The sequence below is a fragment of the Stegodyphus dumicola genome, chromosome X1 (assembly GCF_044657685.1).
Source record: "Stegodyphus dumicola isolate Sdum_Otavi_A_Nest chromosome X1, ASM4465768v1".
Taxonomy (NCBI): Eukaryota; Metazoa; Arthropoda; class Arachnida; order Araneae; family Eresidae; genus Stegodyphus; species Stegodyphus dumicola.
The window spans coordinates 22,892,738-22,910,055 of NC_140780.1; the positions used below are offsets into that span (position 1 = coordinate 22,892,738).

The window sequence follows — 17,318 nt, forward strand, 5'->3', positions numbered from 1 at the left end:
AGAAGAAGAATTTAAATGCTTAAACAAAAATTTAATTTATAACAACACTCATATTTTCCCTTACTACTACAGGAAATGTAAAGCAGATATTTTTTTAAACCTAATATATGGCATAATAAATAATTTTTGGAAACAATTATTTTTTAGTAAGTAGAAATTTGTGCTACTGCTGAAGAATATAACATACCAATCATCAACACACAGAGGCTATCGAGTTTCAAGTGCGGTTTCATGTCTTAATGCATTTATCTGTCTGGATATAATGCATTATAATTATCTTTTCAAAGTTCACTAAGAATTTTTGCTTCCCTATCATTGATAGCTAGTGGATTTATGTGTACTCGAGTTCACGCAAATAAGGTAGAGTCACGTTTTCAGTATATGAAACTACTTCGGACCGTCATTCAGATAATAAATTATAGAGATAAGGTAAACAGCAGAAGGCTCCTCTTTCTCTTGACAACTCACAATATGAACAAGTTAACTTCTATTTTTTTTTAATATATGAAAAATGCATTGCTGGATGTGTTTTAAATATCGTAAACATAATATTTTAAATAAAATATAATATTTTAAATTTTAAACAAGTTATTACAATATTTTAAATAAATTCCATACTTTAATTCAACTGTTAATTACAATCATATTAATGAAAGTACATAATAATCATACATGTTATTTATAATGGGAACTGATTGCAAACATTAATAATATTATTTTTGTTTGAATATATATATATATTTTGACTTTATATTGCAGCTCGAAAACGAAGATACGATGGCAAAAGGAATAGTATATTGTCGTAACTAGTTTATGACATTATTTCAGATACAGAAAACTTTCCTTCCGCTAACATAATAGATAAAGGTAAAATAATATGTAACACTGCTGACGGCAGATGGATTTTAATAACGGAATTTCTACAATGTAATTAAAGAGACAAGAGAACTGCTGGGGGTAGCTCCTAGTTTACAAAGGGGAATGCAGTTAGCCTAGGGAGGAATTCCTCCCTGGGGTAACTCGCAGTTTACAAAGGGGAATGCAGTTATCCTATTATTTACCTGTTAAGTGTTTAGTTTTAGTTTATGAATATAAAACAAAAATTACTTTTATTCGAGTTTGGTATTTATTGGCATTTTCTATACTTTTTCTTGTTTAATTTACGGATTACTTAAAAAGTTATCTAAATTTAAATACATGTATGCGTATTTTCCGTTTTTTGGAAAGGAAGGGAGAGGGAATGATCTTCCAGAAACGGTGGAGGGGTGCTTGGGGGGGTAAGAAAGATTGAATCCACTGGTGTAGAACTAAAACTATTCTAAGATATTTTGTAAATTACTGAAATGAGCATATTCCTTAAGTAACCAAATACGTAGACTATTTTTTGAATGTTATCACGCTTTCTAAACAATACCTATGAAAACAGCTGACCCGTTCGTCGGAATTCACGCACCGGATCGAACTACCAGTGTTCAGCGACTTTACCGCTCGGCCGCTGGTCGCTCACATGGCTTTGAGATACTAATATCTAGGATGATAAGCTTAAATGATATGAGAAATTTTTGGAATTAATAAACAGTGTATTCCTCACCCATGACAAATATTCATTATTAGGGATTGCCAAAAGACCTTCATTGATTTTCTTAGTGTCCTAGGCATTATTAATACAAAGAGAGAGTTTTGTCGTTTTTAACTCACCAAAAATGTATCTAAATATTTGTCAGTAATTATTTTTTATATCTGTTTTTGATTAGTGGAAACTCGGATAATTTATATTTACCATTTAAAGTTTAAGACCTTGGAAGATAATTATGAAATCGACTTGATGCTTAAAATGCTACCTTTTAGTTTACTCATACGAAGACTGGAGTTTTCTTTTCAAGTTTTAAAGAACGATCTGAGACTCAGAAAAGATTTTAAACACGTTAGCCATCAAGAGTTTTTATTATTCTATAAATGACCAAAGACAGAATTAGTTACTTAAAACTGAATATTTAGATAACGTTTTAGTTGGTTTACAAATCTGTTTGTAGAGACATTAGGATTTTTTTTGGAAGCCGGAGAGATGAAAAACGAGCAACCGCCTTCGCCGGGAATCGAACCACGGACCTCTGGAATACCGGCCCAGCGTGCAGAATCATTACACCACGAAGGCACGCTAGGAAAGTGGGAGAAATACCTTATATGTTGAAGGTCTCTTTGCGTGCAACTACGCATTTCTTCTAAGACATTCAAATCAAAAAATGCATTGTAAAAATACAAGTGTTTAAACATTCCGATATAGTATATTTTTTACATTACGTAATTGTTCTTCCATAAATAATCAACATTTTCCGTTTTAAGTCTCAGAAATAATGAATGCAGAATAAGACTTTTCAATATTGAAAATTTTGAATTTTGATTTTTTACAAAGAAATAATTCCCTACTTAGCTGGCCATTCATGTGTTTTGGAAAACTAAAATCAGCCCAGATGGAACCTATACTTCCATGTTCTGCATAATCAAAATAATAGGGGTGTACTAGGAAACGATAGCAATATATCATTAAAAGCAATTTGCCTATTTTAGCATTACTTATATTTATTTCTACGAGTAATGAGTTTAGCTGGGGCACTGTGCAATAATTGCAGGTACAATAAAATTTGTTAATGATTCGTGACCACATAAAATGCATGAATATATAAAATAGGAGAAACCGTTAAATGGCATTTATAAAATTATAGCAGATGTCATATATTAAAATTATGATTTTTTGGTTAAAAATAAATACTTCCGTATATAATAAATAGAAGAATAAATATTTTCGTTTATAATGAATAGAAGAATAGATAGATTTTGGTTATAATTATAACTATTTTTCTGACTTGAATTTTAACTACAATAAGTTGACAAAAGGATTTGTTATATGAATATATAATATGCGCTTTAATAACGTTAGAAGGCGATAATGCTTACATAATTAATAAACAAAACTGTCTGATAACATACTAAATATTTTAGTACTAATCATATTGGAAAAGAAAAAGACCAGTGTAAAATTTAAAATTAGGCAAAACTAAAACCTTTTTTGTGGCGCAAATTTTGAAAGCCAAAGTAAAATTGCTCTTTTTTCTAATTCTGAGTTTTAGTGCTAGTTTTAGTGCTAGCAGTGAGTTTAATTATGGACTTCTTAACAACACAACAGTATACACTTCTTATGCGTTTGACTGGAAAGAACAGCATTCAGTATTAGGAAAACTTTGGATTTTTATTTTATGACAGAAATTATTTATAACAATAAATTTTCCTAGACAATGTATTAAAACGTAAAGTTTTAAACACAAATTTTAAAAATCTATATTAATGAATAATTTGTAAATGAAACTGTTATCAACATAATCGCTGAAACTCTCAACTCATATTTAAAAATCTAAGTTAATATATCACGTTACAGTCAATATTTAAGTCCGTGTTTACTGTAAAAAAGCAATTTATTAGTAATAATTTTTAACTTTAAATTTTGGGATTAAATTTAATTATGTGCTATTTAAAGGTCTAAAAATTGCGAAATAATTTGTTTTATTATTTTAAAAAGGAACTTAACTGCAACAAAGATTTCCTAAAATCTTCTGTAATAACATGGATGAGATTCTTCATTAAACTTGATAGCATGATTAAAAAAAGTAAGAATTCGGAAACTAAAATTTTTAAAGTACTGTGGCATTAACTCTGTCTACGTAAATTGTCATGAAGGAGATTCTGATAACAGTTATCAAAACCTTTTTCTCTGAAATAGCCCGATACATTAGATGTATGATTGGAAATGATGCTTCTATTATCTTCGAAAAGTATTTGTTACATGCTGAAATTCATTAACATTCCTTTACTGGGTGTTCATTTTTCTGGGTGCAGGTAACCCATTCGATAGAAAACGTTTGGTGACGGCTCATTTGCTTTAGAAAAATGGTTAATGGCATCATCCTGTCCGACGCAATACGTAGGAAATACAAAAATAAAAACAAAATTATTTTGAATTTCAATGATTACTGCTTGAGAAAGGTACCTAAAATAAGCCTGTACTTTCGCTTTGCAATAAAAAATATATTGGAAGCTAGCTAGAAGTAACTTTTCCTATAATGGCGCAATTAGGTGAAGAAGTACTATATTATCAGTTCTTTTGCTACTAACAGATAAACCAGATCCAACGTGAATGGCTCATCCAGTTTTTTCCTCGTTCAAACTGTGTATATAATTTTGCTTTTGGTGATCTATCTGAACTTAGAAAAACGTCCTATTCTTCCGCTTGGTTGAACATATTTTCATACACTGAGATCACTCACTAATGTCAGTGATTAACACATAAAAATGATTTTTCCTATTCTTTTATGATATTTTTATCTTCGCATTTTCACTGATATTTTTCTTGATTGAAATTTTATAGCTAACAGTATCCGAATGCCATTGTTGTACCAAATACGAAAGGTATTCTTTTACCAAAAGGCAACTGAAAACAGATTGTGTTGCAAAGTCATCAAGGGTCGATTTACCGTTTTATGCTTTTCCTGTTTATTGTAGATACTGAAAAATTGTATTTGAAAGTTATCTGAGTAAAATGACTTTTCTGCTGTTCTATAATTTAGATTCATCATTCTTATTTTAAAATAAATATAATTTTACGTAATTATCAACACTTTTTCAAATGCGGCTTACTATAAGTGTTGGTTACTCTCTTTTTGACCTTAAAAATTACGGATATGCTGAAAGCCAGAGAAGTTTATGCTTCATATTTTAACTACGCACTTTATCAGATAATTTGATTCACTGATGCGTGTCAGCTAGGTTTCTCTTTCTCTTATCACTTACAGAAAGTCAGAAAATAATCTTAAATGGCATTACGATTGTGACATTTCCGTCCGAGGCTTCAAGATGAATAGGAAGTATCAAGCTGTGTTGATATGAAGTTGTCGCATTATTTTTTTTCCAAATAAACTAAACGAAGAAATATATTATTCCTCTGTCTATTTGAGAAGTTCGCTTAAGACTCAAATATTACCTGATAGTGGCTGTAGCTTTAATGAATATGTTTAACTTATTGTATGTCGAAGATACATATGTAAAACTATTTATTGAGGTTATATCACTTTTCTCAAAGTTAGCTACAGTAAGAAAATTATATCCAAAGTTACTCTGTAAGACAATTATACAAAGTGCCACAAAATCGTCTCAAACATAACAAATAAATAATGCGAGGGATGTAGCTGGTCAAGTTGAAATTTGGCCAAAAATATTTGGGGAGACATTTCTATACGTTTTGTCCTGTTTCTCAGTGTAATATAAAAGTAACAGCAAGATTTAATAAAGTAGTAATTTTAGGTCAGTAACTAGGGCAGTAGTTTCTTGAAAAGTTAGGAAAAATTATATCTGTACGAGAATGATTTAATTATTCTAAAAACAACATAATACTATATTCCATCCCCTTGAACAACATTTGCTTCTTTGTCTATTACTACTGGCTTTCGGAATACGGAATTTTTTTTATTTGTTAGAAGCATTTATTACATAAGTATATTAACCTATGTAGTATATAAATTAATCACAAATTTCAAGACAGAAAACATGCGCATCATAGTAAAACCTCAAGGCCATTTTAAACTGAATTAAATAATTTATTTAACAAGCAGAAAGTGTATCATATCGTAGTTGTTATTGCAATAGTTCTTTCCTCCTTCCCCAAAAGGAAACAGGGTGGGAATATTTCATAAGTTTTTAGTCGCACGGCGGATACCTGAGGGGTATAGCTTATACTCACTTCTACCTTTCATGTCTATGGCGTTTCCAAGAAGCTAGATATCGTTACACTCTGCTGAATTGTACCTAAATTTCAACCTTTATTACTTAGAATTTTAAAATCAAGAGGCCATTTTACAGGTCATGTTTTAACATAGTAAACACGACAACATTTTATGGCATATGAACACAAAATTTTTGATTAATTCCATGATTTCTGAATTTCATTATTTGAAAGTCTACAATAACAAGAATATTCATCAAATTTTTAAAGATTAAATTTTCAAATCTTGATATTTTTTTTCATAACAATTGCAACTTTTGCAGTTTTATATCTTCATTCTTCCATGTAATTTATGAAATTTTTCCTCTATAGTTCCAGTACATTTACTTATAGCTAGAGCAATCACCTCCACTATTGATTTGAGTATTAATTTGTTGAACATGCTATATTAATGGTATCGCTTGGCTGCTTGTGCTTCAAAAGGCTTGCTTCAATATTGTCGGCCTTCTGTAGACTGGCTGAAATAAATGGACTTATCTGATTTTGATATCCAACCGTGTTGTTTTGTTGTGACCATCCATACCAAAACAAATCCCATTTCAATTCGGCAAAATGGAATTTTCGATCATGTACATGGCATTCGCTTTAGGCATCTCGATCACGTGTTATACAGGTTGTCGGGCATTCCAGAAACAAACAGTGGGGAAAATGCTCCTTCCAGAAATTCTCTCTTCAAGAACGACACTTTCTCTTAATCATTAGTCATCACGCTCGTTTTCATTTGAGCATTTATCGGAGTTAAGGTAATATAATTTTCCAAGCACGAGGTAATTAATACAAAAGATTTAGATTTTTAATCTTGGATGATGTAAAAAAAAAAAAAAATCAATGAAAGTCTATCAAATCAGAAAATGTAAACAACTTATTTAATTTCCTTTTTTACTTTGATTATTTAATTTAATTAACCCTTTAACTGTCAAGTTATTTTGATGATTTGGGTACACAAATTGTCAAATTTTTTAATTGGAAAAATCAAATTTTTAGTACAAAATAAAATATACTTAAGTAGTTAAAAATTGATATTTTGAAGTACATGGGTAAAATTTTTAAAGTTTTGTTCGAAAATGTCACATCCGAGAATACCAGTGCTGTGCCCAAGATAATCTCGGGCATGACAGTTAAAAGATTAACATTAAGGAGTTTCATTTTTGTAGCATAATACTAAAATATATAGTTTAATGCTTAACATTACTGTACGTTTTTCCTCGTGGAATTTTGAAATTTATTTGTTATGCTTCATTCCGTTAATTTTAGTGAAATTCTCTCCGCCTTGAAAATAACTCTTGAGTCAGAAATAATTGTGCTATGCTCTTAAAATATTAAAATTTAAAATAACAGATTAAAACTGGTTAAAGTACTTAAATAATTATATTATTAAATAAATGACCGATATAATTTTTCAATGTTTGAGTCACTCTTTTGTAATGGATTTTTTTGTGATTTTGTTTCTGTTTCGTAATACATTTAAATCACAAACTTAGCAAAGGTGATAACCACAAATGATAAAGTTGCCACTAATAACTTAGAATGAATATGAAATTAAATCAATCTTAATAAAATAAGTGTAGCAAACGGATAATGAGTTATGAATATTTTATTATATACCGATGATTTTTTAGACACGAAAGAAAACAAAAGATTAAAAAAATACTTCTTATTTATGTATTACAATCCTAAGCTTCTTTGTAGCATTATCGCATCGTGTTAACTTACTTGTTGTCTGCTTTACATCAGTATATTCAGTATTATAATGGTAACCATCACGGAAAATCAGAACTTAAGCTACTATTTAATACATTCATAAAATATACTTTGATGATTTATGACTGCTTTTATTATAATAGTGTTGTGCATATGAACGTATAGTTATGTTTATGAAATTCAATTCAAATGCTGTGCAATATGTTTTTTAACTCATTATACGGAAAAATTACGAAACTTCTTGCAAGTCATCCAGTACCGGTTGAGTTGTACAGGCGTTTACTCGAGGCACTAAATCCAGACAGCCTCATATAATTATATAATTCTGTTATATGTATTAAGTATAAGGCCATATAATTAAAGCCCATATAGTCGTATAATTGTGTTCCACATTTGATATGCAACAGAAAATTAATTTCGCTAAACTTTGGCATTTCAGAGTATGTTTTATCAATTTAGTTTCTTCAAATATATATTAGTTAAGATAAAATATACTATAAATTTACGTTTGTTGGTGCTGCTATGTTAAGGAGAGACATCGAAAGCCTTCTACTTAGGATACAAGATATCTTCATCAGGTCGTGGAACTATCCGTATTTTAGCTTTTTAAGATTCTGAAAACCCTGATTGAAATTGGTGAAACGAAAAAAATACTAAAACATTTTAATTCTGAATTATATGTAAATTTACATATCAAATATGCCTGTAAATTCGCGGGCAGCTGAAACTTAAAAGGGATTTATTTAAATTGCTCAATAAACAACGCATTATTCTCTGTGATGCTGGTATATTTGACATCGGCTGTAACTACGACTATTAAAACATGAAATGTGGTGTCTACAGAAAAAATATTCATATCAAACTTGTTCCGCATTTCGTTTTAAAAGTTGTTCCTTTAATGTACACTTCAAATGACTGTGCTGCACTTAGGAAAAGTTTTTGACATTTATGATGCACCTAAAATAAAGTTTTCAAAAGATAAAATAATATTTTATTTATACAAAAATATATTACTTAGCTTCCAACTAAATATTTTGTTTCTAGTCTGATCATTAAGCTCGGACAGAAACTGATAGCTATTAATATTGTTTACAAAAATGAGTTAAAACACATCGTTGACATTTGAAACCCTAAATGGCTGCAGATTTTGCACATCATTCAGAATGCTTGACAAAGAAATATCGTATTTATAATTCATATTCATTTGGGATTCACGCATAAGTTTTATTTTTTTCATTTCTACATGATTATTAAGTACACTTCTCTATTCAGCTAAAAGTGATGGGTAGCCCTCTCACTCATTTTTCGAGAGGGAAAGCAGTATTACTTCCCCTTCTTCCACTGAAGACTTTGTTAAACATTTTGATAAACGAAGACGAATGATTCCTCAGTTCTTCTTTCAGAGTGACGACGTTATGCCAGTTGTTTTTTATTTTCACACTTAGTTATTTTTAATGCTTGTGTTCAAAGTTACTAATGCGATTCTCTTCTGACGTTAAAGCATAAATATTTGTATGCATATAAAGAGCAATAAGGATGATTTAGAATTATCCCTTTTGAAAACTTAGTACTCAAAATAAATTTGTATTTTTCTAATTTTAAATTTACGGTCTGTTAAGGGTCATGTTTTAGGCTGGGAAAAATTAAACGTAGCTCTAAACGTGGATGTGTGTTATGTTTATATTTGCGTATTATTAAGAATAATATACAATACGCAAATAAAACGGTATTATGACGAATTTTGTATACATGTGAATAATTTTAGTGAAATTATGAGCAAGCTGTAGTATCTTTTGTATAACGTAACATGAAAGACATCAGAATACGAAGCATCACCGGAAAAATACGGTTAATGTCTATTTAACATTGAGGTAATTGTCTATCTCGCCAGACTGGCGAAATAGAGTCAAGTTGGCGAAGGTTTCGGCAGCCAATTCTCGTAGTCAAATTTGGCGAGAAATCTTCAAAAGTCGCCAAGTAAATGCAAAATAAAGTAAATGCAAAATGATTAGCGTTTCATATATCATAGTACTTAGAATCGTGAGAATATAAACTAGGCAAAAGACAAAATTCTCCCACTATCTAAAACTACAGCGAAATAATTCAGATAGTTAAAATATTTTTATTATTAAACTACATTTTGGTAGTTATTTTTAGTTAAAAAAATCTACCTATATTTCGATTTTCAGTAGTAGTGATACTCTTTGCTAAAACTATGTGCCTAAAGCATGTGTAGTTAAGCATTGTTCTGATATATTACCTTAAAAAAGAATCAAAAGACTAAATAAAAATCAAATTTAAAATGATTGAGATAAGTATTAGTTTATAATTGTATAATTCAATAAACTTTGCTTAAATTTCTTAAAATACTTAAAAAATATAAAATATTTTTAATTTTTTAAGTATGAAAATATCTTGCATGCTCTTAGATTCATATTCAGTATTCGTTTTATTTGAAATTAATGTTTGGGAAATAGTGAACTAGAAACCAAAACTGCGATGTATTTCATCCTGTTATTGATGATATTTTAATCTTTTGATTACAATTTAGAAGAAATATAAGTTATCAGAATTCAGATTTCACGCTGTGTAGAGAGAATTCAATAACCATAAATCACCGATATCAAAGAGCGATTTTTAAAACATAATGAACATTATAGTTTTCTATAAGTGATAAACTTATTTTATTGTATAATTATTAAAAAGATGGATTACTTTTCATGATTTTGGATGAACTTGCCGAGACTATTTCTTGCAATCTGTTATTTTTTAAATTTCATTTAACAAATATTATTTTGAATTAAATTTCTAGAAATCATAGAAGTCAGTACATAATTTCAACTTTAAAATTTATTAGAAATATTACTTAGCATATAAAATTTCCTTAACTGTCTAATTTTACTATCTAATCAAATTTTGGCCACATTCACTGAATACGATACTCTTCTTTTAAGATAATGTTAATTTAGTGGGGTTTGAGCTAACGTTAAGTTAGTAAGTTTAAGATATGTAAAGTTAGTGGGGGTTTTGATTATTTTGAACAAATAATAATTTAACCTACATGGCATCACTCTGATTAAACATGCACATATTTGATTAACTTTGACGAATTTATAGAACATTTTTTATTAACAATTTGATTTATAATTTGGCATATATATTTGTGCTTTTTTTCGATCATTTTCGGAAAGAACCTCACATACTTCTGCAACAGATGCATATTTTTTAAATAGGAAATAGATCAGTTGAATTTAAGTGACAACAAACAGTAAAAATTATCCTTAATACTTGCATTAGTAAATAAAGAAAACAATGGGCATTTTATTTTTTTAGATGCTTCGTGATAAGAAACCGTAAACACACTAATTTTCCTAATTAACAATCAAGTTTTTCCATAGCACGAGATAACCACGGATCACAATGGCTGTGGGCGTTATGAGTATCACTGACCTTTCTTGCTCTTCCTTTAGAGTAAAAATGCTTTTTCTCCTCCTGTTCAGGAAACTTTTTCCCTTACTATCATCTTCGCAATTAAAGGAATGCAACGCCGTTTTCCCCCACTTTCAGCTTTGAATGAAGACAATTTCTAAAGAGGAAAGGAAAAGGAAAGGTCGTTTTAAATCGAATTCAAAGTAATCTCTATTCAAAATCCTAAAAGTGTAAGAATTTGAATTGTCATTCCTGATTAACTATATCAGAATTTGTGACGGATGTCAATTTTAATTTAAAGATGTTTTATGATCATTCGTCCGTATATCTAGCAAATATCAAGTTAGAATTTTGAGTGGTAAATAAGGTGGCAAGTAGACTGCGAGTTCTCTAGCTTATTTATAGGAAGAAAAGTGCTAATATGAGACAAGTGCTTTCAGAGCTTTTATGCTATTCTTTAAAACAAAGTTTAGTAATTTAATTTTTCAAAGTGTATTGATGAATCATAATAGAGAATTTAGTAGTAAATTAAGTCCAAAGTAAAAATTTCTAGATATATTTCATAGTTTTATACATATTCCTTTCTAAAACTGGGTAGATAACACTCGAAGTGTAACGTATTTTGTACGCATACGTGCGTTGTTTATTCTTACATTCTTTTATGCTAAACTCCAGTTTGATTAAGCTGGGTACATCATTCCTTTAAGTGATAATTTTTTAGCACACAAAATCTTCCTGTACACCACACGGGGTTTGAATTTAGATGATACTGAAATCGATTTTATGTGTTTCTAACAATGATTGTTTCATTATTTCGTTTTTGGAATTTAAATTTAAAAAAAATGCCTTAAGATTTAGTTGGGAATTTAGCGCGAAAGGAAAGCTACTATGAAAGTAACTACTGAAGAATGTGTGAAGAATTTTCATTCTAATGCACTAAAAATGGATAATATCTATGTGTGAATCATTATTAAACACTTCTGTATTAGCATACATATGTACTTAAAAAAAAAACATTAAATGGAATTCGAAAGGTTTTAATTTCTCATTTTAAATGGTAATTGAAAAAAACGTATTACAGGTTCATTTTACAGTTATCAGGATAAAATAAAAAAAAAAAAAAAAAAAAAAAAAAAAAAAAAAGGTAAATTTGTAAAAATTCATGCAAGAAATAATTAAGACAATAATTTTGATGCTTTCTGTCTGAATTCTAACCGAAGGGAGGAAATACAAAATAAACGGGTTTGAACTGAAAATTGTTAGTTAATAGACCTGAAAACGGGTAAACCCATGAGAAACTTTTGCATTTCAAGGAGTGGTAAATTCAGATTCCCGTCGCGATAGCAGTGCTAATGATATGCCTTACCACTCAGGCTGAAAAGAGATATGAGTAGATTACAGTTCATTGCGATCATGTGTCTTTATTAGACTTTATTTCTCGGCAGGGAAGTTGGTAATTCACATTTATTTTATTGCACATATTACCTGTAAGCCAATCAACGAAGCCAATCAACTTTCTTACTTTACCTTGAAGTTGCCTTCAGCCAGTCAATAAGTCGATGGGTAATTGTCTTCGGCAAATGCAAAAAAAAATTATTCATAGCTGTTTGATCAAAATAAATTCGTCTTACAGGACATCTCTTTCTAGCTCCAATAGCTTGTACCACCCCATTAAAAACTTTTTCCCTGAAATATTAGTTTGATCTCATAACTGCCATTCGGGAAGAAGAAGATTATACCATATCCAAAATAATTGTGCTATTACCAATTATTCCATTCGTTTTTTCTTTATAAGCATGTGTGAAACACGGTACACATAAAAGGAAACATGGAACATAGATTAGTTTAGATTATTTGAATATGGAAACGCATACAAGGGCTACCTGTTTAAAGGAAGAGATACCTTCTTGTAGAACTTTCTAAGGGAAACTGACTCGTATTCATGTTGAACATAGGGAAAGCGACGAAAACCAATCATGTAGATGGCAGTTTGCGTTTGGTCGAACTCAGGTCGATTTCCTAGCATTCAGTGGTCTTAAATACTAGAAAACTGTAGGGAAAAACCGTATACTTCATTATATACGCAATATTATTATTAGAAAGTACTTTTAATACTACTAATAGCAAACGTCAGTTTATATTTGATTTATATTGAGGACCTAAAATGTACTGAAACAGATTTCAAAGACATAGCTTTACTTTATAAAAATTACCCAAATATGTTATTTCTCTGCTTTCCTGATAAACGCATTCAGAATTGATTGAAAAATGTTACGTTAGACGTAGTTCTGCACTACGTTTTTTATAATAGCTGCTACTGTTATTACTGCCTTTGGTACAGAATTAAATGCAATTAATCAGCGCAGTGTTTTATCCTGGGATATGATAATATATATTCATTAACTGAATATGTATATTAATTTTGAATACAGTTTGAAACTATGTAATTTATACAAATTTTAAAGTACTATGATTTAGAAAACTTTTAATGCATTTAAAGCTTACATCAATTCCGATTTTTGTCTAAAATTTAATGTGAAATATTACGTAATATTATTATGAAAATTTGTATTTGATAGTCATGTCAGTTATTATTTAAGACAACAGAAATCCAAAATTTATATTGTAGAGTAATATAGTTTATGTGAATCTAACATATATGTATGTAGCAACTTCCTTGGTACGTCCAATTTTGAATACAATAACTTTTTAGACTTGGCCGAGAAAACTCTTGAGTATATCTTGATGGTTAAAACATCATTTTTATTTGGGACAGAAATACATTTTTGCTGAATTGGTACAACACTAGGGGTGCTAAACGCACCCCTATATATATGTGCGTTTTGCACCTCTAGTGTTGTACCAATTCAGCAAAAATTTATTCTATACACCCAGTTTACATTTTTGATAGTAGAAAAAGAAACAGCCAAAAGATGTACCTTTTCTAGGCAGACCAAGCAGCAAAAGAGCGACTTAGGAAGTAGGTAGCACTATTTATAAACTCGATATGCTTTTTTTTAATCATGAGAAGTGATTGGGCAAAAGTTTACAGGAATGCGATAACTTCATCGAAAATATAGATGCCTTGAAGGAGGTTGTGCTTTAATTGAAAATTAGGAATTTGATGGTCTATTGTCAATTTGTTCCAATTAAGCTTATTTTCCTAATAAATTTCTATCTTATTTTTATATCTTACATACACATACATATATAACATATATATAAAGAAAGAAATTTAGAACTAATTTTTCACAAGACCAAAAATTGAAATTTATAATTAATAAATTTCAAATAATCTTATAATTATTTTAATAAAATAGTATTTTCTTTATTTAAGGTTATTCTAATTAGAATTTACTTTGTTTTTTCCTTACTTTGGGCAAGAGCCAAAATTTTCGGGTGAACTATTATAATTAAAATACATTGAAAGGATTCATCGGCTATTTCTGGATACAGAAAAGCAAGGATTTTTGTAGAAGAGAGATTTCAATTGATTTCTATCCTCCTCCCCCCCGGCGAAGTAGCATTGAAGTTGATAGATTTCCTCTTCTGTTTTTGTTCACTTTTCTTTAAGTTTCCTTATTTTTTTAAAGTTTTTTTTTGTTTGAAATAGTTTTAGTTTTAACATTTTTAAAATTCTTTGTTGCATTTATAAGATTATTTGAAATTTATTAATTATGAATTTCAATTTTTGATCTTTGCGAAGAATTAGCTCTAAATTTCTTACTTTATGTCTTTAATGATAAAATTTTTCTGCAGCTTAATACGCAAAAATACTAGGCGTGTTTATATTTTGTTTTCGAAAGAATTATTTTGTAATTATATATATTCAGACAAAATAGTAAGAACTATAGAACGAAAACCAGAAAGAAATGAAATTTAAAACTAGTCAGATCTCTAAATCTCTCAATAAAAACTGTAAACAAAAATTTTTGTGACATTATAACATATGTTACCGTGAAAGACCGAAATTAGAGAATGTCGACTTTCACCGGAGAATATCAACATTCACCAAATACGTCGGTGAAAGACCGAATATTTCACTACATTCTTGTATATTCGGACCCTCACCGGTGTATGTCGACAATCACAGATATGTTCTGGTGAAAGTCGAAAAGAGTGGTCATAAAGTGCCATAATAGATTAAGTTGTTGCAATAAATAAGATTTGAATCACATAAATTAGTAAGTTTTTTATTACTGTTATTTTATTTTCTCATTTAGAACGTATTGTATAATTAAGTAAGTTTTTAACTTCTATTATTTTCCTTTCTCATTTTGAATGTATTGTGTGTTTTAGGTTCTCATGTTTTTAAGTTCTTATTTCAAGTTCTTATTTCAAGTCTGAAGTGCGTTTATTCGCGACTGAATTACGGAGAAGAAAATATAATATTGTTATATGTTCAACATTCACCATTAGTACATGGTGAATGTCGACATTGACCGGTGTAAGTCAGAACTAAGAGTATTTGGAAAATATTTCGGACATACACCAAGAGACTATGTGAATGTTGACATTCACCTGTGAAAGTCGACATTCTCCAGATTTCGGTGTTTCACCGTAACATATGTATGTATTAAAATTAATTAAATAATGTTACTTTAATATTTTAAGTAACATTACTTACAAAGGCTGATATTAAGGTGATAAAAACTATATGAAGAGAATCACGATAACCAATGAAGTTGGGCTTAGCTCTTTTGTAATGCGGCAATACTGAGAGATATGCTTTACAAAACAACTTTGAGAATGTAGCAGTTTTCTTAAAATTTTATGAATCGTTGGTAATTTAGGCCAGTTTGTGTTCTGAAAAATGAAATAAAGAAAGCGTAGAAAATACTCCACCCAGTGTACGCGAAATTACAGATTCAGTATCTGATTACCGCGGCCTAATAACTAGATATTCTATTTGCTGTGTTTCTTCTCTCTCTCTCTCTATTTATTATTACTTATTTCTTCTTTTGAAAAAGAAATGGAATTATACTTAATGGTTTATTTTCAGAACGATTGGGTTTGCGAGAATGCCTGGAGGGTATATGTTGTTCATACTTTCTATTGGGTTGGGTCCATCCTCGGCCAGCTTCTCTTCGGTTGCCTCACCGATAGGTAAGTTGTTTCCATTAGTTTCACAAACTTACTTTACCTTAAGCCATTCCCTAAATACTCATTTAATGCACTTAGTGAAAGTCACGATCATTCCATAATTGTTTTAGTTGTCTTTGGGTGTTCTGCGATAATTTTTCGTATAAGGAAGACAGAAATTTATGTTTTTGCGAAATGAATTTTTGCGAAAATCGTATAAGGAAGACAGAAATTTATGTTTTTGCGAAATTTTATCTCTTCACCCTGAATTATTCAAAAATCATTCATAATGTTTTCATTGTATTAATATTGACTACAATCGCTACAATATAATGAACTAAAATATTGCTAATAATAAAATCCTTAATCATATGCTATTGGAACTTGCAGTATGAAAATTTTTTTTATTTATGTCACACGATTGTTCGTTCTTTAATAAAAATGTATATAAGAATTAAAATTTTTAATTAAACTTTTTAACTTTTAAAAACTTATTTAAAAATGAAGATAACTTTATTTGACTAGTCAGGCATATATACATGCGTGTGTGTTACATAATTAAAATTTTATGTGTGAGTGTGGTTAAAATTGCTTTTTGGTTTATACAGTTTTAAATTTATATTAACTTTTTTAAATGTGTTTTAAACATGTATTCCACTGTGGTTCCTTAATGAGTGTTTCAAAATATGTTCACTGTTTTACCTTGATATATATATGTGTGTGTATATGCGTAATGATGTAGATTGTTATATGGCGTGTAAATGCGTAAATACATAGTTGCAATAAAATTTTAGCCGTCATGCAGATTTAACACATTTTTACTTTGTGCTTGAGATTCAGTACATTGTTCTTGAGATTCAGTTCATACGCTGCACTGATGGGGCGACTCCACGTAAGGACTGATAACTGACTAGTTCGCGATTTGTTTAGTTTGCATATTACTTACTGCATAAAAGAACTAACATACATTTACTGTAAATCTATGAAAAGCTATATTAATAATACATAATGACATTGAAAGCATAGAGATAATTATTTTAAGCAAGGTTATTGTCCTCATTACGTGAGGATCTTGCTCTCTCTAGTTGAGAGTTTAAGAGCATTCTGACTTGTCGCTCTGTCTGAAAGAATCTTCAAATTGAATTATTCATGCCTTCTTAATTTTTCGGTTGTATTTTACATACTGTGTCCTTATAGTTGAAATGATATCAGAAAAGCACTAGGAACATTGGTTCGTCTGCCTCCTTGAAATCGAAATGCTTTGATGACAGACACA

The 17,318-nt window shown here is 29.6% G+C and overlaps 2 protein-coding genes across 2 annotated transcripts in view; one reads left to right on the forward strand and one right to left on the reverse strand.

Moving 5' to 3' along the window:
• Positions 1 to 17,318, reverse strand: part of LOC118187434 (DNA (cytosine-5)-methyltransferase 3B-like) — a 487,890-nt gene that overhangs the window by 229,902 nt on the left and 240,670 nt on the right. The gene's annotated exons all lie outside the window — the stretch shown is intronic.
• Positions 1 to 17,318, forward strand: part of LOC118187428 (organic cation transporter protein-like) — a 231,287-nt gene that overhangs the window by 79,419 nt on the left and 134,550 nt on the right. Inside the window, exon 2 of the mRNA XM_035357647.2 lies at positions 15,963 to 16,066. Coding sequence (XP_035213538.2) covers positions 15,963 to 16,066 — 104 coding nt within the window. The remainder of the gene's footprint in view (positions 1 to 15,962; positions 16,067 to 17,318) is intronic.